At 40.0% G+C, this 24,303-nt stretch overlaps 2 protein-coding genes across 4 annotated transcripts in view; one reads left to right on the top strand and one right to left on the bottom strand.

Annotated features, from left to right (window-relative positions):
• MDN1 (midasin AAA ATPase 1) overlaps positions 1–23,573 on the bottom strand; it is a 94,766-nt gene extending 71,193 nt beyond the window's left edge. For both annotated transcript variants that reach the window (XM_042016514.1, XM_042016513.1), the window contains exons 1-16: positions 23,378–23,573; positions 17,698–17,924; positions 16,044–16,268; positions 14,605–14,712; positions 14,333–14,525; positions 12,141–12,353; positions 10,777–10,908; positions 9,208–9,311; positions 7,576–7,690; positions 5,807–6,000; positions 4,702–4,783; positions 3,945–4,040; positions 2,861–2,973; positions 2,170–2,318; positions 2,012–2,072; positions 1,305–1,516 (exon numbers count right to left, since the gene is read on the bottom strand). In XM_042016514.1, the coding sequence (XP_041872448.1) occupies positions 1,305–1,516; positions 2,012–2,072; positions 2,170–2,318; positions 2,861–2,973; positions 3,945–4,040; positions 4,702–4,783; positions 5,807–6,000; positions 7,576–7,690; positions 9,208–9,311; positions 10,777–10,908; positions 12,141–12,353; positions 14,333–14,525; positions 14,605–14,712; positions 16,044–16,268; positions 17,698–17,924; positions 23,378–23,479 (2,326 nt within the window). In that variant the 5' untranslated portion in view covers positions 23,480–23,573. The remainder of the gene's footprint in view (positions 1–1,304; positions 1,517–2,011; positions 2,073–2,169; positions 2,319–2,860; positions 2,974–3,944; positions 4,041–4,701; positions 4,784–5,806; positions 6,001–7,575; positions 7,691–9,207; positions 9,312–10,776; positions 10,909–12,140; positions 12,354–14,332; positions 14,526–14,604; positions 14,713–16,043; positions 16,269–17,697; positions 17,925–23,377) is intronic.
• Positions 23,574–23,664: 91 nt separating this feature from the next.
• CASP8AP2 (caspase 8 associated protein 2) overlaps positions 23,665–24,303 on the top strand; it is a 21,306-nt gene continuing 20,667 nt past the window's right edge. For both annotated transcript variants that reach the window (XM_042016516.1, XM_042016517.1), the window contains exon 1: positions 23,665–24,098. The gene's annotated coding sequence lies outside the window, so the exon portion shown is untranslated. The remainder of the gene's footprint in view (positions 24,099–24,303) is intronic.

A 24,303-nucleotide genomic window follows, 5' to 3' on the forward strand; every position in this document is an offset into this window, starting at 1 on the left:
GGTGACACACCACAAATTAAAAAAATAATTTAATCTTGTTTTGGTTTTTGTGTGCGTGGTTTTTTGTTTTTTAAATTTAACTGTACCCATATGTGGATAATGTTCAGATAATTTGCTATTCATTCCTAGATGAGGAACAAACACTTATACTGCACTTTGTTCCAGCATGACTGTTACCACTGATTTCCAGAGAGAGAAAGACACGTCAAAAAAATAAATCCAAATTTATAACCCTTATGACAGAACAGATTAACAATGAACACTTCAGTATCAATAAACACACTGATGCTTATCAGTTACAACATTACTTACTATAGCACTGATTTCAGTTACTTGCTAAAAATCACTAACTGAGCTACATACAGCACCAAAATTCCTCAAGAAACTTTGCAAGTTACAGATTTCAGCTTGTCTTTATTTCAGTTTATCTTTATTTTAGCATTGTCAATTCTTGGATTAACTAGTCTTTAAACCCTATTTTTTTTTTTTTTTTTTTTACATTTGTGGGCATTTCATTTAATATCTCTTAAAAGAAGAGTGGAGATAAAGTTCATAATTAATTTTACTTAACCCAAACTGAATGAAAGCTACAACTTCACTTATTCTGCTGGTCTAGAACCAGACACAACTCCATACAAGACAAAGTATCAACGCTGCCCCAGCCCCAAAATGGGTTGTGAAGTATAAAACAAGGAAAAACCTATTTGGAAACTAAACCCCATAGAAACAAAAGAAAACACTAGGCAAGTCAGCATCACTGCCAGAGGAACCAAGGCAAAAGCAAGCTCTTAAAATTATTACTACCCTAAAACAGTTATTACTTCGGGCTTGGGTTTTTTGTTGTTGCTTTGCTTTGTATTTTAAATAGGACATATTTGTGAGACATAAGCAGGTTTCAGGACTGAAAGTATGAATGCATTCACATAGAAGATTGACACACAACCAACCAGGACTGCTCACCAGCACAGCAAACAAGTGCTGAGTGGAGACCAGATGTCAAGGGTACCATAGGGCAGACAAGTCAACCTCCACACTGTCAGGCATAGCTAACAGCAGAGATGAGTTAGAAAAAGGAAAAACAAAACAAAACACAACCCAATCACTATTCTAACAGAGTTCTGAATGTCTTGTTGCAATGTTGACATTGCATTTCTCAAAACCAGAAAAAAAGATCTAATATAGGGGGAGGGAAAACCCCCTAAACCTCAAACAAACCCAAATTAAAAGAACAGAAGTCACCATTATTTATGTACCCTCTGCAGTGGTTCAGCACTAACGTGTGTTTGATCCATCTGAAGTCTTACCAGATGCATTTTCTTTTACTTCTTTATTAATAGCAGATTTATGAATATGTTGCATTAGTTTTAGCAGATCATGCCAACGCTTCTGCCTGTAGCAAGTCTGAATGTGTCCCAAGAATGTTTGATTTTTCTTCCTAGAGAATGTCTGAGAAAAGAGTTCTTCAAAAGACTCTCGCAGAGGGAGCCAGATCAGCTTGTTATCCACAGGCTTGTAACTGAAGAGAAGCAAAACAGTAATTCCTCATGTGAGACAGAGTTATCTGTGAACTTAAAAAAGAAAACAACCCCAAAACCAGTTACTTGTAACAACAATATGCTGCATGGATGAAGCCTTGTTTCTGAAGTTTTTTACTCAACTAACAAACCATGTAAAATTGCACATATTTAAATGTACCTCATGAGGCGATTTTGTAAAGACAGGAGCACTCTGACAAGCAAAATATTTGTAATACTACCAAACAGTATGTCCAGTGAATGTTACATCAGATTTCTGTTGAACAACTTAGCCATTTTTAAAGACATCGGGCTGTGTTTCTGAATGACGCAATCACACACGGCTCTGCACACAATTCAGTGAAATTGCTCTGTTCTGCAGCAAGGACAAGAGGGTTCCTGCATGCAAACATGTTTCTTAAGACACACATCCTACTATTAAACAGATACTGCCCATTTGTTACACAGAACAGACAGAACAGTGGTCAGTGACTCACCCCCCTAAGAGATCTGCTGTGTCACTTTGTTGGTTCATGTTGACAACCCTCAAACGTTGTCCTTGAAACAAATAGAAAGTGCCATCAGCTTGTGGTTTGTTCATTTGTTGTTTTTTAAATTATCTTCATGTAAGTTACAATTTTCACTCATTATTTACCTGTAATGTGAGCTAGGTACTGAACTGTTGAAGTTTTGCCAGTTCCTGTTTCACCAACCAAAAGCACAGGCTCTCCTTTGACAACACACACTGCAAGCTGTTCAATCAATACTGCAGATGGCCGTGTGGCAGCAAAGGTATGTTTTGCCCTGAAAAAACAAAGCAAGTTACTCAAAACTAAGATTTATCAAGGAGCTCATTCCAATTTTACCTTCACCATTTTTTAGTGGAGGGGTTTGATTTAGGATTTTTTTTTAATATAGGTCTGAAAAGAAATAGTTCTAAGATATCCTTCTAAGATACTTACTTTTCTCAAGATACAACCTAAAAATTCAGGGTTTCCAAGTAACTTCCTGGCCAATGGAGTTAGCAACACATACTACAAAAATCTCCCTTTACAAAGGCAGATCCATCAAAATCATTTTGTAACTGCTGTGGCTCCACACTGCTTTGAAGACACTCTAGTTCAAAGAAGCTGAAAATCTCTACGGCTTTATCTGCCAGAAGCGCAATGCAGACAACTCTTAAAGATACACAAGGTAAAACTAAGATCGCAAGGGAAAGAGCTCTCACATTCCTTTCATTAGGGTGAGAATACCCAATTCACATTTTCCTTAACCCTGTGACTTGCAGTCTATTCTACTCCACCACAAAACATTTCAATTCACATGGAAACTACAAGATATTTTACCTCTGTACAGTGAGAGCCTGGTTCTGCTTCTTCACAAGATGCACTCTTCCGACAGAGACTTCTTGTTCCCTTATTGAAATTTCTGGTTTATAGAGTTCACAGAAGAACTCCACCTGTGAAAAAAGCATCAACATTTCCAATACTAATGCTGCTTACATCACACTAAGAACACCCACACTATGCTACCAGCATTACTTTGCAGCAAGCTAATTTTTAATGGTAAAATTCTAGATTTTTCAGGTTTTAAATACACATGACCTAAAACAGTGAAGGACCTCAGAAGTGTTTTTATCTGTACAAGCAACTTTCAGCTTAATAACTTCATAATAGTCTTTGCCACTCTATTTCTACTTCACCTACTTCCATGGTAAGTTCAACTACATAAACTTGAACTGTTATTTTAACAATAAACAAACAACCTCCCTTAAAAAAACCCCTTTGTGTAAAGAAGGGTATTTTGCCACTTGCAGGGAATAATACACTCCTGTAATGAAATAATGCAAAGAAGGACCAAGAGAAAAACCCACAGAAGTTTCAGGGATCCATCTGTCAGCTTACAGGAGGGAATTTGATTTGCAGACTTCTACAGTCAGAAATAGTTGACAAAGAAATGATTTAGTTTAATTCTGTCATTTATAGAGCTCCAGAGAGGCAGCTTATTTTGTAATCAGTGAGTACAGAACAAGTAGCAGTAAAGATCACGTTTCCCTCTGATCTCTCTGTTTAAATGATTAACATGCACTGTAAACCACCTAAGAAAAAACCACATTCTTTACTACCCTGTGCATCTAGTGATATCGTGTGCTTAGGCAGTTGTGCAATCCTTTTGCATCATGAGGCCATTTGCTCTAAAACAGGTTCCCTGGAACCCTCAGATTAAAAAAAAAAAAAAAAAAAAAGCAGCTGAATATAAAATAGGAGAAAAACAGATCCTGGGATGGAACAGAGCGCAAAAAATCTGTTTGGGACAGAGAGGTGGGCATAATTTTAAATAAAAAATAGCATAACATGTTACAGAATAATTGCAAGCTATATAATACAGAACACTACCAATAAAGATTATGTTAATTATAGCTCAACATACCTTTTTTTTTGAAATGTTTAGGTAACTTCCAATAACTTTTGCCATTTTCTGTCTGCTCCCTTGGTTGGACAACATGGCTGTGAAACAGTCCAGTGCCTGTCAAGGCGAAAACCAACTTGTTGAACACTAGTTTTGTATGATTTTATCTGACAAGCACCATCTTAATAGAAACGAACCCAAATCCAATCCAACCATTGCAAATAAAACTATTTCACTGTCCTCAGATCAAGTCAAACAACAGAGTTCAAAAAGATGTAACAAGGACTTCTAAACTCTGTAATGTAGTGGGTTTCTACCAAAAGCAAAAACTTTTCAATGCCCAGTCACAAAAGCTTTTTTTAGATGAATGGACCAAAATGGAGAAGGAAGCAACATCTCAAAATTGCCTCTGACTGATGCACACCCAAAAAATTCCCAACCTAGACTGTAGACTGATCAACAGGGAAGTAGAAACGCAGCCCCATGTTAGAAGACAAAGAAAGGTCTCAGTCATATGCAATCCCAGCTTGTATCAGTTAAAATTATATGCACCATGCTGTTTGTATGACAGCAGTAAAGTCTCTCATCACCTTACTGCAAGCAACTTTCCTAGTAGCAACAAGAGCTTCTGATTAGAGATTATCACAAACATTCCAACCACAGTCCAATTGCTTCAAACAAACCCCAAAAAATTCCCATCTCACATTCCCAAAGAGAGTATTTTGTGAGACAATGCTAGAATTTGGGTAATCAATTTCTAGATCAAGTCTTACCGCACCTCCTGAAAAATATTCACTGCTGTGGTTGAAGAGTTACTGTCAAAGTTGTAAGCAATCCTGCTGCACCAATTCAGTAGGTCTCTAAAAAGAAAAACCAAAAAGATTTGGTACAAACATGCCAAAATACACATCACCTTCTTTCATGTTCAGCTTAGGCCATGACACCATCTTCTGGCAGCTGCACGTGTAGTTGTTGTGAAAATTGTACATGGGAAGACACAAAGAGGTTGATAACTCTGAGGAATAGCTGAGCACAAAGACCAATGTTGCTTATAAGCAGGTAATACATACTCCACTAAATCATAATGCAACAATGAAACTGAAAGGTGTTAAAGAATCCAGAAAAGTATAAACCCCTCATTTTTTCAAGATACAGATTCCTTATCAACAACAAGATCTTCCAAAAGGCAAGAAAAGGAAACTTTGTTCTAGAAAAAAACAATGTTCTTATGCTCCACAAAAATATTAGGTACTACCCACACCTAGTATTTACTAACTAATTCACAAAGCACTACTGGTTACAGAAATTCCAGATGAGTAGAACTGACATTTGGTAGGAGAGGAAGAAATAATTCAGCATCAAGCTGCATTTCATCACAGAATTTCTGAAATTCACAGTACATTACAGATACAGTTATTTTCAGTCGCCTTAAGTTATAATGCTGAGAATGTTCAGTATGAAACAATTTAGATAATATACTCAGTTGCTGAAAACATTATCTTCTAGCTACTGAGAGAACATTATACAGCACCTTCCAGTTTTTACTTAGTACTGATATCTCGTGTTAACAATAATTAAGAATAAATTCATATGGCCTGATACCAACTAAGCACTGCATATGACAAAACCTACACGTTCCCCCACATCCACCAAAAAGGAAGTACAGCAAATAGGAAGTTTAAATAATCCAGAATGAGTTTCTTTAAATGATATATTGATCATTATTTTAAAACAAAAAATGTATTTTCCCAGTTTTTGCAAAATTCCCATTTAATTATTCAAGCTTTTACAATTATTTTTAAAAAATTAAGAAAAATAACAAAAATAAACCCTTCTATCTCTGTAGCTAGCTGACTTCCAATAAACATGTAAGAAAAGACAACCTTAGAGATAGTTCTCGTCCTTCCAGATTTGGTTTCTTATGTTCTGATCTAGATTCTGATGCTGCTTCTGATGTGTGACTGGAGCCAGCAGCACAGTTTTCTGGTGACTGATACTTGTCTCCCGCAAGGTCCATGAAAATTTCTAGCAAGTGATCTGTCACAAGAGCAAGGCTGGGGTATCTCCTTTGGAGGACCTGAAAGAAGAAACAAAAAAGAAAAAAATGAAACGAAACAACAAAACAAAAATCCCACCTGCACTGGAAAGAAACCAACCCCAGTTTTTACCAGGAGATGCTTCAACAGATACTTTAGCTAGCAAGCTACATGAAACTGCTCCCTTGCAGTGTCTGATCTGAAGAAAACAGAAGTTATCATGACTACTATGATACTGATTTTGATGTCAAAAATGAACTTTGCCAACTCAACTCTACTCCAATTCATTTAATACATTCACACAAATACAAATACCTACAGGAAGAACGGAAAGTACATTCAATCCTATCTGAAGCCAAACCATGACCACACAACTTTACAGCTGATTACAGAAGTCCTTATCTCCCACCCTTCTTTTTATGACTAAATTCATTTGAGCGTTCAAATTGTCTTTTCACTGTGCTGACAAAGGCACTTTAAGGGATAATCTCCTTCTGTAGTTTCCTTTCAGCTCAGTTATCTCCACTAAAGTTGCCAACCAAAATATTGCTTCCCAAAATTACTTTTCACAGACATAGGCCAGGAAAACTGGTCCTAACCTGCCAGACTGACTTTTAAGATTAACAAGAAGAACATGAGTCTGTTTTCAAGGCAAGCAGGTCGGTGTTCTCGAACATTGTCTCTTCTACTTTACTACTACTGAATCTTAGTGCTTAATCTATACATTTTCGTGACTTAAGCTTTAAAGTTGCAGAAAAATAATAAAGAGAATCTAGTGGTAAGCAACATATCTAGCCCTCAAGTTTTGTTTCCTCATAAGGTTTTGATAATTGTTCTTGCCCCATTCCTAACAATTAGCTGACAAATGACAAGAAAGGAAAAAAAACCACACAGATATTTAAGGCCACCTAGTGACCTAGTGCTGGCTGCTGAATGAGTCCAAATGAGTGAATAAATTCTACTGAAAAAACTGTCTTCTTCATTCTAGAAAACTCAGAACTGTCTCCTCAACTCTTCTGCTAGACACTATTCACTACCTTTTCTCTTAACTGAGGGTCTTGTAGGACCAGATCCTATTTTGAGCTCTGTATCACACGGAGAATCTCCAGAGAATTCTATTTTCATATGAGCCTTAGGCTGCTTTAATCTTCTTAAGAGCTACACAAAGCAAACACTTCCCAGAGATGCTAACAAAAGAAAGATGTTAATAGAAGCAATTATTTTTAATTGATAACTGACCAACTATTTTTCAACTCAAAGCTTATAATTAGAGTGAGCTCAATTTTCTTTTTTGCTATTTCTCTCTGCTTTCAAGTTTCTGTGGGCTAATAAGTGGCAAAGTAACTTGATTCTTAGACCCACACAAACTTGATTCAAAGACCCACACAGAATTGTGTCTGTCAAGGCAAGTTCCAGGAATCTTTGTTCAATTCACTTCAAATTTTCCTGACAAACTGCCTGTTTACTTCAAAATTGGCAGCATAAAGCTGAAATTTTAAGGGCCTATTGTGGAACTTGAAGATAAAAATAAGGATTCAATTAACTACTGAAAAACATTTATTACCCTAGGTTGAAACAATTATTCACATGCCACAATGGAGCAACACACCCCATACCTCCTTGAGTTCTCCTTTGCTCATGTTATCCAGATGTATTTTGGTCCAGTATTTGTCCAGAAGAGCAGCACGGCTGCTTTGCTGCCTGTACCAACCTCCACCACAGCTGAATATCCTAAATCAAAACAACATGAAGAAACACAGCATGTTGAGCGTGGCTGAAGAATTCAGCATTTTCAGTGCATTTCTGTGCATCAAAGAACACGTTACATAGAGCTGCTACAGCATAATGCAGCAGGCATGAACGACACTGTCACTGTACTGTGATGTACCCTACCCTGCCTAACCACACTTTCTGAATTGCCTATTATCACAGTGTTTTTCTTCCTATAATGCAAAATCTCCACAGGAATTCTTTTTCTGAAAGACTTAACTTACTGTCGGCTGTCTATCAGAAGCAACATATGGAACCCTTTGTAAAGAGAGAAACCTGACAGAAGTGGCCTGTGAAGTATCTTAAAGGATCTGTGCTCTTACTGCAGAGATGCAGGAAAAGCATCTCTAGCTTGTCCCCTCCACATTGGTTTATGATTATTCTTCCTCATCCTCCAGACTCAGCTCTTGCCATCATACATTTCATTCCCTTTGTTCTTTTACTGCAGCAATAACTATTCAGCCATGTGGTTTTTTACCTACTGTGGAAGTAGCCTTGCACATGCAAAATATTAGATTTGGGGTTGTGGTTTGGCTTTTGTTTTCTGGTGGGTTTTTGCTGGTTTTTTCTTCTTTGTTGTATTGTGTTTGGTTTCAATTGTTAAATACTATTTCCCAGCTGTAAACTCAACAGATTTAGGGAAACTACTCTAACTAGCCCAATGAAGACTATAATTTGCTGCTATACAAACTGTTCACTGATGTGCTAGCTTTGGCTGGGATAGAGTTAAATTTCTTCATAATAGCTGGTATGGGGCTGTGTTTTGCATTTGTGACCAAAACAAAACCGATAATCCAGGGATGTCTTAGTTACTCCTGAGCAGGGCTTCCACAGATTCAAACCCTTTTCTGCTTCTCACCCTGCCCCAGCATAGAGGGTACACAAGCAGCTGGGAAGGGACACAGCCAGGACAGCTGATCCCAACTGACCACAAGGATATTCCATATCAGATGGGATCATGCTTAGCATATAAAGCTGTGGGAAGAAGGAAGGGTGAGGATGCTCAGAGACGGCGTTTGTCTCTGTTTGTGTGGAAACCTTTTGCTTTACCTAAATTCTATCTCAACCCAAGATTTTTCCCACTTTTACTCTTCCAGCTCTCTCCGCCATCCTGTTGCAGGGGAGTGAGTGAGCGCCTGTATGGTGCTTAGTTGCTGACTGAGGTTAAACCATTACAGCCATGCCTTCAGAAATAAAAATTATTAGGAAATGAGGCAACCAAAAGAGTTGAATACAAAAGACTCAATTCCAGAAAAAATAGATCAGAAGAAAAGAACTAATTTACAGAAGAAAGACAAAAGCAGGAAAATATGTTAAAGGCTTTGAAATAAACTATAAAAGATTTGAAAACAGCTTCTATTGCTTGTTAATTGGAAATTGCTAAAATACTCCTACACAAGTATCTTGCACTTAAAAGTACCTTGGACTTAAAAATAGGATACCCATGCTCTCAATCTCATTTAAGTTCACAAACCTACCTTCTGGTTGCAAAAAATTGGAATCCTGGTGCTACTTTTAAACAGTCACCACGACCAGGAATCAGTAACTCTCTTTTCTCCAAAAGAGGAATCAGCACAGAGATCTGGAAAGAAAAAAAAAAAATTTTTTTTGATGGCACTAACAGACAGCACAACCATCCACACTCATTTCACACTTGAGATGCTGGAGCAATGCCACGGAGCACCATTCCGTTGCCAGCAACTGCCATTCCCATAGATTGCACTTCCAAGTGATGCCAACAGGAATTGCAGAGTCCCCAGCAATTTTAATCAGCAGTGGAAGTCATAGGTGTAATGTTTACTTACCCTTTTTTCTCCTGTATTCAAATTTAATGATAAGAGAATGGAATAACAGCCTTTACACTGCAAGTCCAAACCAAAACTATTTATTTTTAAATTATCAAATGACTTATTAGACACTTCCACACCAGAAGCTTTATTTTCTTTATCTGCCCAAAGAAAGATGACCTGTATCTCAAAGACGTCATTCTCAAACATCAACCTTTTCCAGTGTATACACTGCTACCCCCAGGAGAGCCTGGGGTCTATTTAAAAAATCTACCCTTTCCCAGAGAAGGACAGTAATGGTGGTGGAAGAAAGAAGGGAGGTATGACCACACCGACTGCTCAGCACAGAGGGAGGCACACAGAGATCCTTTGATATGGAGCAGACAGGATGCCTGCAGGGAGGACCTGAAGAAAGGGATTTGATGAATGCAGGATACTGTTCAGGGTATGCTTATCATGAGTGCAATGAGTTGAGTCCACAGAAGCAAACAAGTGCACGACCCCCTAGCAGTGAACTGTCTGTACATACAAGCAGTATTCATTTGCTTTCTTATCTTCTATTTCTAATATCAGAAGCCTAGAACCTAATAAACAAACTGACAGGTTATTCAGTCACACAAAGGATGCTTTATGGAACAGATATGAAAGGAAACCACCAGCAGAATGTCCAGCAAGCCTACGCAGCAAAGCATCTCTATCACACCATTCTTGCAAATGACTTGTTTTCAGTAGCCATTACTTCAAGAGGCAAGGATGACTGACTAACTAGTTGTTCTGGAGCCAAAAACCAGGAAATCTTAGACCTTATAATGCTTAGTGCAACAGCACATTTTTAATATGTAAGAAATGTGTAGGAAAAGATGTGGAAGGAAAAAAAAGCCCCACACAACAAAACACCAAAAAGAAAATCTTATTAACAGCACCAGCCTCATACATTGACAATATTCTGCAGTGTTCAGGACCACATTTGGTTTCAAACACCAAAACATTATTAAATAGACACATTATCAGCTCATTATCAGTGTCAATTTCAGTCTCCAGAGTGAAATCTGGCATTAGTGGCAGGGTCATGACTACTCTGTAACAAAGACAAAAACTAATGACGTGTGCAAATATGCGAACAGACATGAATTCTTTCCAAGCCCTTCTAAAGCAGCAGCATTTTCAGCGTGCTGCTACAAAACCCTGGTGATTAGACTCCCAAAACTGCCACCACGGGCATAAAGACCAGTACTTTAAAACAAACATAAAGGTACATACCACATCCAGAGGAGCATAATCAATATCCTCCAGAAGTATCCAGTGACCTTTGGTCACAGCTTGAGTCAAGGTCCCAGGCTGCCACACAAACTCCCCTGGTACATCTGTGCATCGATACATGCCCAGCAGCGTCTGTGACAGAAACCATTGGCACATCAGAGACCGGGCACCACATCCCCAGAGAAAAGGAGGGCAAATAGGACCAAAGTTGGGACATAAGTGACATTCAGCCTCCACCTCACTAAACGATCTGTCTGGCAATCTCTGCCCAGCATTGCACTTTTTCTAATTAAGAAGAAAGGTTTCCCCCCGCCTCCAGTGGCAATTTAACTGAATCATAATAATTAAAACAAGCCAGGTAATTGGAAGTGGATTTAGGAGCTGTGCCATCCTAATTTACAAGGGACCTAAAGTAACACAGAAGACTGGGGTCTAGGGTCACACTGAACTTTATTTCATGCTTTCAAAAAGTCTGTGACTAAGGTAGTAAAAGGAACTATAAAGCAAGTTATTCAAAGGTAAAATCCAGTCAAAGCTTTGCTTTTCTCTCAAATTGACACTTCAATATTTAAGCATTGCTTAAAAAATTGAGTTTATGATTTTACTACTACATATTTTATACCTTGAACTTCATCACTTTTTCTTAAATATGATTGTCTTAAGTCTCGTATATGAGACGAAACAGTTGTGAGATGGTGAAACCAGGTGTTCCATGCAAGCAAACAAGGTGCTCATGCATGCTAATAAAAACCTTCTAATAACTTCTTGTGGATACTAACCACCCTTGAAAACTAAAAATAAATCGTGCCAAACAACATAAATCAACTCAAGCTCCAAAATTCTATATGCAAAACAAGAAGTACATGAAATACCTACAGATAGAGCTTAATCATTAATATGTAACTGCAAGTCACCTCAACATTCCAGTATCTGACTTTATCTCACCTTTATCGCAAAAAAAAGGCATCAGATTAAACTGACATTAGCTCACTTAAACTGAAATAAAAGTGTTCATACAACCTTTGGCACCAGAATCCTGCTTTTTCCAATACCAATCAATTTTTTTTATATTTAAAAAAAACATCAATAGAGCTCTTCCACATTAAAAAAAAGCCCTGATAAAATATAATTTGGATGACACAGGTTCAGCACAATTATGCAAAGAATTTAAAACCTACTGGAAAATAACTGCTATTTTTCTTGTTTGTTTATTTATTCATTCTCATCAATAGTAAGACCAGTACTAATGAGTTGGGGAGTGTAGGGTCCTTGAGTGAAAACATTATATTATTAGAAAATTAAGTCCATGCTTTAAGTAAAAGTTATGTCTCATGATCCAACCATAAAACAAATCCATCAGTTACCTTACTATCAGTTTGATCTCCAAGCTGAACTTTCAAAATATGAGGAGGTTTTGCTCTTCCCGTAACAGCTGCTAAATATTCAATTAAAGAGGTTTTGCCACATCCTATTGGTCCTTCTAATAAAACAGGAGTCTGATACGCTACAGCAATAGCAAGGTTTTGAAGATTTGTGAAGGCAGATTCAACCAAAACAAAACTGTTGGTGTTATTTTCCTGTTCAAACATAAAATTTGGGTTACTACACTGAATTTGCTTTTCTTACAGTTGTACAACATAGAACAATTAGGAAAGTGAGTCTAACAAGAAAAATTTTGGCCTGCAGATCTGCATATCAAATAAAATAAGGGAATCTAAAGTTGTATTTATTGACAGGTATTAAAATAGATTTAATCCAAACCCTATTATAGGTGAAACACTTAATGAAAAGTATACATACAATTTGATCCTAAGGGGAATTCACACCAAGTTGTCAGTACAGGCATAGTAACTATTCAGTCATAACTCATGTCAATCAAATACAATTTGCAATGTAAGTGAAATTCAGTCATCAGAATGGGTCCAAATCACAGAACAAATCAAATAGCAGTTGCATTCAAATGATGCAAATATGAATATTAAATGAATGAATATGAGTATTTACTTCTTTTTGTAGAGGCCAAAGTACAAGATCATTAAACTCAGTGAATGAAAAAAAAAAAAAAAGGTATATTCAATAACATTTTCATTTTATTCAAAATTAAATGAATGCAGTTTATTGAATGGCAATTAATCAATGCTACAGATAGTCTCCAAATATTTAGACTCTTACAGTCATATCAATATATGGCACAAAAAATAGTGCTTTGTGCCAAAAGGCTCAGAGGAAAGAAATCACAGCATTAAAATGAGTGTCTTGTATTTAAGTCTGACCTTTTTTCACATATAGCTTGATGTACTTCTCTGGAAACAAGAGAACCTGCTTCCCCTCACAGTTTGCTCCTACATCTTCATCAGACCTCCTAAGCTGTCACTGGAACCTCCCTATTGTAACTGGAACTACACTGTAGACCAGATCAGTGAAATACCTGTGGCTATTAAAAAAATAAAAGCATTCCTTTCAGGGAAGTTCTCTCCTCCCTCATAGATAATGAGTATTCTTTCAGTAATCCAGTTTACTGCATGGCCTGGCTTCAGCACAGCTGCAACAGCTGTGATGCTGCCATGGGAGTAAGAATCTTCTTAAACAGCTCTACAGTTTCCTCTCCTACAGCAAGTTTCAAACCACTCTCAATCCCATAAAAAAATCCCAAAAGGCTAGAAAACAGTGAATTCAAAAACAGAAGCGGGGAGAAAAATGGGGGGGGGGGGGCGGAGAGGGGAGGGGAAGAGGAATCTGGAGGAAAAATCCTCTTTCCTTGCTTCTGCTACTCAAACAATTCTAGACACTAGTAGTCTTCATTCATTTCTTTGTCCCGTTGTAGATCACTATTACAAAATTAAACAAAAAACTCAGCTAAGAGCTAAAACTGCTACCTAAAGGAGAAAAACAGTCAGGAATACTGGCTGTAGCTACAAAGAGGGATCTGGAGAGTTTAAGTTGAATAGCAATTAAAAAGAAAAAAGGTTAAATACTGTTTGTTTAAATACATTTAGCCTTCGACGGGCTTCCCAAAACTCTAAGGCACTATAGTCTGCATTACACTTTCTCAAGTGGTGACAGTAAATTCTTGTTCACTTCCTTTCCCCTTTCTCTGCCTTCCAGAAAAGTTTAAGTAGCAGCCTTTTTTTTTTTTCATAGAAGAACTGAGCATATGTTTGGAGAAAGGCTACATATAAGATGCCTATATAGCACAAAAAAACCCTAAGTCATGCAGGTAGAAGCATCTGTCCTAGATCCTGGCTTTAGTCAGCTATGGATTATCACCCTGAGATTGGAGTTACTATGTAAGGCTGAATATTCTTTTGTAATATGTTTCTACAAACTGCTACATGAAGGTAAAGTGAACAGCACTATTGTTCCTTCACTGCTTCACTCCACTGCAGAGCTTCTTTGTGGTGTGTGTATTATGCAACACTAGTTTACAGCACACACTGAGAAAGATACACACATTACCCATAGTATCTCAATGCCATCTAATCAGGAAATAAAGTCAGTTCACTGTACTTAGAAATTCCTAAACCAAAATGTACTGATTTATCCGTGGATTACATACCTGCTCTTCAGAAACATGCTGTAGTCTAGGCAGCACAATGCCACAGACAGCTACTACGTGTGCAGAGAGGTCGCCTGACACAATGTGTCCTTGTGCATAGTGCGGTTCCTTCTCCTTTTGCCAAAACGAGGAGTCTGGATTAGCCAAAACTAGGGCTTTTTCCACATTCTGCAGCTGAGATTCTTCTAGCAACCTGTGAAAGCCATGTTTATTAACTCAGCTGAAAGCCATCAAGAAAAACAAATAGTGTTCATGATTTTAAAAGTTCTTACTTTAGTCTGAAATGTATCAGCTCCTCAGGATTGAATATTTTCTTCAGGAAAGATAATTTATGCTCATCATTCATGCATGTAACCAGCGCAAGACAGTTTGAAGTATACCTAAAAATTGTATTTAGAATAAAATATGTCAAAACAGTCTTAAGAAATGTAGTTTGACAACTGTCAATTGCATACCAAAACATTAAGTTTGGAAAAACGTGCAGAAAACTTTATTCATAGAAATTATTTTAGCACTATGCTTAACATCCTTTCAGATTAGACAAATATCTCAGAACTGAGGAAAGCAATTCTGTCATGGCAGTTTTAATTTATACACCAATTAGCTAACATTTCTCTGAAGAACTGAATTATCAGCAGAAATGTAATAACGGAATGCACTTTCCCAAGTAAATGGAAGTTAACATACGAGACAAGGAATTGAGGTCATCTTTGCCCAGTTTTTTTTCTCCTACCATTTTCCTTCCACACTTGCATTTCATGCTATTTCTAAAGTAAACCTAATGCAATGAAATCAATTCTGAGTGCCTAAAAAAGCCAACAACTCCCAAGTCATGACTACATAAAGCTGTCTTGCAACAAAGGAATATTTAATATAAATCATAAACCAGTTTTCATTTATTGTAACACTGGTTTTAATTTCCAAGAACAAAGTTTTGTTCTATGAGCGTGGTGGGGGGGAAGGAAGAGTGGGCAGAAGAAGACTGTTTCAGGACAAAAGTTTGAAAGTCAGCTCATTCACTTACTTAAGACTATTGGCTGAACACCAGGTAAAACAAATCTAGTCAATGAATTACAAGTAATCTCTCTTTTTCTGAGACTAAGCCTGTAATTTTGAAGAGCTTCATAAATGATTTGAAAACACTCTTGGTTCTGCCCTTCCTAAATCATACACCTTACTTAAAATATGTGTTACTAACACAATTCTGAATTTATGTTTTAAAAAGTGAACACTATTAGAGATCTTTTTAAAAATAAAAGGCACTATCAATACTACCACTGACATAAATAAGGTAGAGCATGTGATCAGGTTGAAGCCCTGCAGGCAGAAGCCTAACATCAAACATTGGACCAAATTCCCACATGAAGCCTGTAACAAGGCCAATACGAAGTGCAGCTTAAATAAGCCAAGTTTTACAGCCCCTGAGAAATCTATATACAAACAATTGAAAAAAGAACCAACTTGGGCAAACTGAAGTTATTTGGAAAGATTCTCTAGACCATAGTTTAAACACTACTAGCCTAAAATTCACTTTGTGATAGATCACGATAGATTTCAAAAGGTCAGTTAAGAAGTACAAGTACAGATACCATTGGTAGGGATTTCTGGTATTATTTGAAGATGCTTTCTATGGCATGTGAACACTGTTGATTAGAACTCAAGACACAGATAAAACCTCCACATCTTCCTCATTTGAATAGATGTTACTTACCAACGGACTAAAGTGTCATGACTCCTTAGGAGTGGAACACACACACTCCAGTCCCATAGCTCCCGGAACACTGACTGCTCCTTTTGTAAAAATCTGTAGGCTGCCTCCATGAGGTCTCGTAACTTCATTCGTCTGCGCCCATATCGGACTGTGTTTGCATCTGAGCTCTCCAGGAAAAGCCTCTGGAAAACCGGTGACGTAGTTTTAAAGTATCTTAAAGCAAATCTTTAGAAGAGAGAGAGAGAAAGAGATGGAACACAGACATGTGAGTCAGAAGAAGGAAAACCAGACACTAATAAAAATGTCAGGGCACAGGTCCTAGGACAGTAACTGACATTACTAAGAACTAAGGCCTATAATTAATTTTATTCACTCGTGGGAAAGACAACCACTTCAGCAATCAGCTGACAACAGACACTTAATCTTATTAGAAATCATTACTTAATTATCAAGGGGAAACAGTACTGCCTTTGGTGAAAACTCTTTGATTGTTCTTGCTTACTGAAAAAGTAAGACTGATTCCTACTTATGTACCTTTATATTCTAGCGGCCTAGAGGTCTAATATTAAAGTCAGAGATTTTGGTTGTGAACTATTTTCAGGGCAGCTGTTTTGCTTTCCTGTACATCACAGATGAAAGCCACATTGTATCTTACAACACGATTCAACTAAAATAAACTGTGTTTGAGACTTGTATTTACTAAATAATTCTTTCCATTCAAAACACATCTGTTATTGTGGGAGACTATTCAAATCTTGACATCACCTCTCTTCACCAGGGAACATTAACAAGCACATACTGCCTGGATGAAATGTTAACTGCAATGCTAATGGTTAACGTCTCAAATAATTGTACATTTGCAAAAGCAGCAGTGCTTTGCTGAGGATGTGCAGGGTGACAGCCCAGGGGCAGAGGGGGGTGAGCATCCACTGCCTGGGGCTACGAGCTGGGGTTTGGGCTATGTCGGGAAGAGGCTGCTAAAAAGCAAATCCTGCAAAGTGGGATAATGCTTTTTATCATGACAATGTCCTCCCTTACACAACTGGCTCAGGTGCAAAAGCTCCCGTAGGGGAAAGTGCCAGGACATTCACATGGGCCTGAAGGTTTTCATCCCTTCTGATGGGGCATAACTGGCTGAACTACATTAGAGGCAGCTGTCATGTCTTAGGAGGAGTCATAAATCAAAGAGCCCCGAAGTACCCCCAGACTCACTTTTAGGAACTTCCACCAGAGAACTGGGCATGATCCACAGTGTACAACTCTGCCCTGCCAGGGTGGGTACCTGGGCATTCCCACCTGAACCTGAGTGTTTATCAACCCAACAAATTTTATGTTTCATGGGCTTCCTCCATCCCCCGATGGATCAACACTTTGACCATTGCTTGGACCAACGGCCACTGAAACTGTGACATTTTTTAAGCTTATATATTGCTGTATTTCTACAGATAATAACCAAAACAGCTACTTATCTCCTTTCCATTGCAACCAAATTGTTCTAAAATAAACAGCACATGCATATATATAAAAACATCAGTCGGTCTGTGTACTTCTCTCTAATCTGCCCCAAGGGATCTATTAACAAGAACCTGAGTTACCCTTGTCTCTGGGGGTTGTAACACTTCCTACGTTCAAACACTGACATCTCATTACTCACGGCAAAACATCAGGGTGGTCAGCAACCAGCTTGCTCATTGCTACACACAGCCTTTCATGCCGATCATGGTTAATCTGGCCACCAGCTTTAATAGCTTCTGCATTTCTTTCCAACAAATCCAGCAGGATGGGCCGAACTTGACGGCCGATCAATACAGTACATTCTTTATCCAGCAATAACTGTGCTAAAGTATTGAGGATGCACTGGCGATCCTGCTGAGTCCAAACCTAAAGGAATGGGAAGTAAGAACAGGTTAAATGGAAAATGATTTTGACTTTCAACTTCAGAACTATTCATGCAGAAGTCAGAGTGAATTTTACAGGAACAAATAGTTCAAAACCAGAAGGGAGTCCAAAATCCCAAAGCAAGTACTCAATTGACACAGTTCTCTGTATAAAAAAAAAATTCCTTAAAAAAAAAAGAGAAAGAGTAAGATGCAGAATGACACACTAAATAGGAATTACAAAGTAGTCCCAAAATCCTAAATCATACTTTACAACTGAAAGATAAAGCAAACAATTTACAGTATGGTTTTTTTAAGAAAAAGATTAGGAAAATGTTATAACAACTAATACATCTTTCTGCCTAGAATTTCCATTGACCTTAACAGCTTGGTTTCATGAGAGCCACAAAACATTTAAGAATTTGAGTTCTTAAATTTATGTTGCTTCATGGTCACTCTCTCTTTACAAAAAAGAAGCATTTGATCAGTCATGATCACAGCCTTATTTTCATAGCTCTGACAGGGATTATAGCGAGCAATGGTCTTAACAAGAAGCAGCTCGTATCTGCAATTTTGAAGTTGAGAATCTTTTTCTTTTTATGCTGTTACACAAAAATGGTCATTCAGTGCTTTAAAATACAAGGAAAACATATTCGCTATCTGTTAGAAGAAAGAAAAAAACCAAACCAACACACCTTACCCTCACATCTACCCCACCTACTCCCCCCAACCCTCTTAACTTTGTAACAACCCATTTCTTGTGTCTTACCCTTAAATTTCTCTGGTCTTTGAGGTTATGTTACTACCCAAGCATCTCTCCATTTCCATGATGCTTAACATATAATGCAGCATAAGTAATTTTGGAAATCAGGATTATGAATTTGCACTATAGCGGTTTTGCTCTTAACTCGGATGCTCCACGCTTCCCTCCCTTATTGAGTGAACCCTTAGCCAGAAGTATTCTGTAATTCAGGTACTTTTTTGCTTCAGCACCACATGCAGCCAATTTCTGCTTCTCCTAGGCTTTTGTTACTCGGGTAAAACCTGTTCCTGGTCTCACAGATGGGATGGTTTCATCGTTACAAGAGTGCAGTGGTCCTCTGAAAGGATGACCTCCTAAGGCTCTACCACTGTCCACACCCTCCTAGATCGCATGCAAACCTGTTCCTTGGTCTCCTGAATTTGAATAGACATTCACCCCCATACAGCATAAAAAGCCAGGGAAACTGAGGTATATACACTACAAAGATCAAACCCATCATATTAATTGCAAGCAGTTTCTTACAGGCCTTTTGTTTGCTTTTAGAAGACATAAGTTTATCTTCCTCTCATCTATCACACCAGCACAAAAAATAATTTTTAAAATGGAGTGAGGCCCTGTTCATTACAGGGAAGCAGATTTTGAGTGGCAAAATGACTGGTAAGTTGTTCAAAGGCAGAATGGCTCAAAAGAACCAGAAATAAACTCCACTGGAAAAAATAAAAAGTACCTCCAGTTTTCAAATCAATTACATCTTTGGCTACCCAAACAAGGCACAACAGGGTGCTTAATTTACTAACCAGAGCTCTGAATATCTGAATAAAGCCAATTAACAATAAAACAGTAAATAATGTGACTGATTCAGTAAATTCTGTATTTACATGTCTATGGTACAACAAATTCATGCCATTAGCAATTTTGTGAGAGGAAGCAGGTTTTTAATCATTTTGTGCAGTACCCTTAGGACATATAAAGCTGTTCAGAAATCACAGTGGCAACATTCTCATTCTACCAAGAGACTGTCTATCTGATTTCAGAGTCTAAATTAAAAATTTTATGGAAAAGCAGAATACTGTCAGAGGGGTTTTTTTAACTAAACACGGCTTTGTGAAACACCAGCTTTCTCAACCAATAGCAATAGACAGCTGATCTGGAAGTGTTCAAGCCTGGGATAGTAAATCTGCACATGTGGTTCCAAGCAGCTGCTTTAAGAAAGCATCACAAAAGACTGTGCCTCCAAACACAGAGCACATACACACACTGTCTCTATTATTAATGAGACACACGAAGCAGATACAGCTAGGATTGAGACCTGGAGTCAGACATGATCCCAGGTGCTGCTCTAGCAGCAGGATGAGCATCTCCTTCCCAACCCGCACAGTACATTTGCTCCGTGCACACAAGGTACAGAAATCTTTAATAACACCCAGCTTAATCCAAACCCTAAATTCATAAACTAATGGATCACAGCAATGAGCAATGTGGTCCCACATGAAATCCACACTTCTGCTCATGACTCACAGGTTACACCAGACACAGATTTAACAGTGGGATACTTCTAAAGAGTAGGAGGGCATAAGGGCCACACATGGGAAATCTTTCTTCCCCTCCAACACAGGAACTCATGTTGTTGTCTCTGTTCCACCACACAACAGCTCTACCACTGTATGACTGTGCAGCAATCAATTCAGCAAGATGATCCAAACTAATCTTTCTTATGAAGTCCTACACTGGGTGGGAAAGTTGAATGTATTTTCCAAATCAGCAGGCTTACTGGGCTCAAGATAAGAGAAGCAACACAAATGTGTGGCTTGGCCTTGGGAAGAGGCTAAAAGAAAACAGAGCAGCACCACTCTTTTTGGCAGCTGTTCAGTTCAGCAAAATAAACCAAAACACGAGCCTGCACTCTTCCTATAACCTATGCAGTTCAAGGGGAAAAAAAAAAAAAAGCAGGGGTGATAAGCAGTCTCACAGGGAGCACAAGCTGGAACTTCCTAAACCTCCTTCAACACATCTCTGACAGAGTCAGACAGATCTCTCCCGCACAAGAGAGGATGAAAGCAAGAAGTTTCTGGTTGACTTTGTATCATTAACACACAGTGTCCCAAAAATCACAGCACTTCAAAAACTAGCAGAAGGAGATGACAATACAGCCCAAGATGGAAGCCAAAGTGCAACATACCTTCCCTTATTTCTAATGCTACATGATGCAAAGTCTAACTAATCTTTCAAATAAAATGTTGAAGCCATATTTCAGTATGAAAAAACCTCTGCCTTAGTTGCCAGAGCACCAAGACATTTTTCTGGCAGACAATGGGTAGCTGTGTGAATTTAAGACCACTAGGTTACCTCATTTTTCCTACACTTATTAATATAAAGGAATAAAGGCACTTTTCAACATCAAATGCTAAGCCTGAAGGACTCTAAAGAAAAGCTTGGAATTATTATTAAGACAACTTTCACTGCTACATAGAAAAATGAAATGCAAAATGAAGGATGCCAAGCTAAACCACCAAGACATTAAAAAGGAAAATCAAGAATGGTGTGCTCAAGATCTCCTGTCCACTTAGGATGGTTGCATAGAGTAAAGAGAAGAAATATCCAAAGGGGTTAGATTTTTTGATACATATCTTTCCATATAAGCACAGTGGTAGATGCAAAGGACAGAAACAAGAAAGGGTATTTTTGCATTAAAGTTCCATTCCTAATAGTGTTTTAACCTTCACAGTAATTAACTTCTCTACTGAAATTACATGATCACAGAGAACCAAAATACATACATTTGCACAAAATTCACATTTGGAATTCTATGCAGGAAGACTTTCTGGCACACCTTTGGTAACTCAGAGCCAAAAGCACACTCCACTTTGTGGAGACCCATTGTTTCTACAGTTTGCTTAAATTATTCAAAAATGTGAAGGTGGGAAACAGGTCCAGAGAGCTTTTCATCCCACCTTCCTCATTAAGAGCACCGAAATTTGCTGTATCTTTGCAGAGTTCATGGTATATAAAAATACTTTACAGAAAGGGCTCTAATTCTATTACATACCCAAGCACAGAGAACAAAACCTTCAATGACCACATGAACTGTGCCACACTATGAACCTTAAAAGACTGCTCCTTACTTAGCAGTTGTGGGCAAGTTTCATTCCTTTATGGAACACTGAAGAATAAGTTGCCAGAAAGACATAACGAAGCTGTACAGCAAAGAGAGCTCTAGATTTCCAGAATGCATGCTTCCTAGGTTAGATACAAAGCAGCTTGTAGGAAATCAGGTATGACGTTTAGAGACGGAGTTTGTTTACTGGCAAGACAAGCTTAAAATAATCCTAGAGCTGTAGCTTTCAAGCCTGGAAACAGCAATTCAGTTTTCAAAAGGATGTGTCATTGTTAAGTATTGTGCTGTTCCAGACTCCCTCTATACAATCACTCTTTAACAATTTCCACCTAGCAAGACTTTTAAACCTGAAGCATATCTCCAAACAGTCACCAAAAGGGAAAGGGAACAGTTTCTTTCCCAATCTCAGATCTCAGTGACTCACTTCTGGTTCACTGCTCCATCTGTCTGCTACAACATGCATCCACACCATCCCCGCCTCTATTTCTCAGCAGTTTCTCTCTCGAAAAGCAACTCTTCATCACTGCTTCCCACCAATTAGCTTCAACTCAGGAATATATATTCACGTCAATTTTACTTTGATCCTGTGATTTGCGGCAACAGAAGAAAGAGCCATCTGTCTACCAACAAGGAAACTTGAGTACCAGTATGAAAGTCTTCCCCAACCATAACTGAGACAGCAACTCAGACTGAAAGCCAATATTCTGAAAAAATATGATACTTTAGACTTTTCATCTTCAAACAACTGGGACATTTCCAAGACACTCAAAGAGAAACAGAGACTTTGAGCCCCAAAATGTGTACACATCTTAGGGGCTTCAAAAGCTCTACCATGAAAAATATTAATAAAACAACATCTGATGTGCTGACATCCTGGTACTACATGTCTTCAAGCATTTCAGAGGGAGAAAGGAGATCGGCCTTAACTCTCCTAGAAAGCAGGTGTGCTTTTCAGAGCTAAGGCAGCCTAAGCATGGAAGTGACTACAGGATCATGTTTCCAGCATCACTACAACCTGTGAGACTGTGATTAAAAAAAAAACCTCAAAGCAAAGCCTAGAAAATCAATGCTTGTTTTTATCCCACATGCTGCTTCAAGGTAATTAAAGAAGACACGAAAAATAGCATCAGGGTAGGGACTAGTTACTGTCTCAGTGCTTGGTAACAAAATGCCAACTCTCACTAACACGCTTCCAGAGTCACCTCAGGGGACACGAAGATATCGGAGATTTTAACTGCGGGCCGAAGCGCAATAGGAAGGGTCCCAGGATACAGATGAGGATCTTCCTCATGGGCTGCACCCGCGCATCCCTGAAAGGAGCGGGGGAGGCAAGAAACAGCATCAGGGGGAGAGAGAGAGGGAGAGACAGAGAGAGGGGGAGGCAAAGAGCGGGGATTAGCTCCCGCTGGCCGCCCGAGAGCCAGGGACGGCCGGGGGGGTCGGGCACACACAAAGCTGCCGGGAGGAGACGGCGGCACGCTCCCTCCGCTCCACAGTGGCCCCTGCGAGACGCGCCCGCACGGAGGGAGGACGGACGCGCGGGGGGCTACCGCCGAGCCCCGCGCCGCCCGCTTCTCACCTGCTTCGCCAGGAATCTGCTCAGCTCCACGCCGCTCTTCTCGTTCCTGCGCGCCACCAGCTGCAGCGGCTCCGCCAGGCGGAACCGCAGATCCGCCGCCATCCTCGTCCTGCTCCTGCTCGTCCCGCGGCGGGGCAGAGCGGCGGGAGCGGCGCGCGGCGCGCAGCACGTGCAGCGCGCAGCGGACGCGGCACCAGCAACTTCCGCTCCGCCGCCGTCACGGGAAGCGCGGCCGCCGCCCCGCCCCCCGCGCGGTGCCCTCCGCCCCGGACTACAGCTCCCGGCGTGCACCGCGCCGCCTCCTCTCTCGCCGCGGGCGCCGTCCGGGAGTGGAGCGGGGCTCTCCCGCTGGCTCAGGGCACTGGAAGTCCGCGCGTGTGGGGCTGCGTTTGCCGCGTCCTCGGCCTACGCTGCTCCCTGCTTCCCGGAGAGCCATCTGCCACTGCTGCCGCAGGACTCGCCCGCCCGTGAGCCCTTTAAATCTGGGTCAGGGAGGCGGCCGAGGGCGGGCGGTGACGGGCGCGGCAGCGGGTGGCCCCGGCTCGGGCGGCAGGAACGTTACGCCCCCGGTGGCAGCCGCTCGCGGAGGCCGAGCGCGGCTGTCGGGCGGTAACGATGTCCGTGCAGGGGTTTGGCAGCGGGATCGCCGATAGCAGGAGCCGCCGGCATTAAACCTTGGGCTTCCCGAGAGCACCGCCGTAGCAGCGGGGAACGGCACCAGGTGAGCGCGCGTGTGTCGTGCGGCGCTGCCCCAGGCAGCTACCAGCTGCCGCGACACCGGCCTGCGTGACCAGCGAGTGCCGTGAGTTCCGGGCCGGAGCAGGCGGGAGGCGCCCGGCTCGTCCCGCCGGGAGCAGCGCGCGATTTCCCGCGCTCGTGGCCGGGCCGGGATGGGGCCCGCGGTCAGGAAGAGGCGAGGGGGCGGG

The sequence above is a fragment of the Corvus kubaryi genome, unplaced genomic scaffold, assembly GCF_017639235.1.
Source record: "Corvus kubaryi isolate FWS band 111438036 unplaced genomic scaffold, C.kubaryi_AGA036_p1.0 split3-73, whole genome shotgun sequence".
NCBI lineage: Eukaryota > Metazoa > Chordata > Aves > Passeriformes > Corvidae > Corvus > Corvus kubaryi.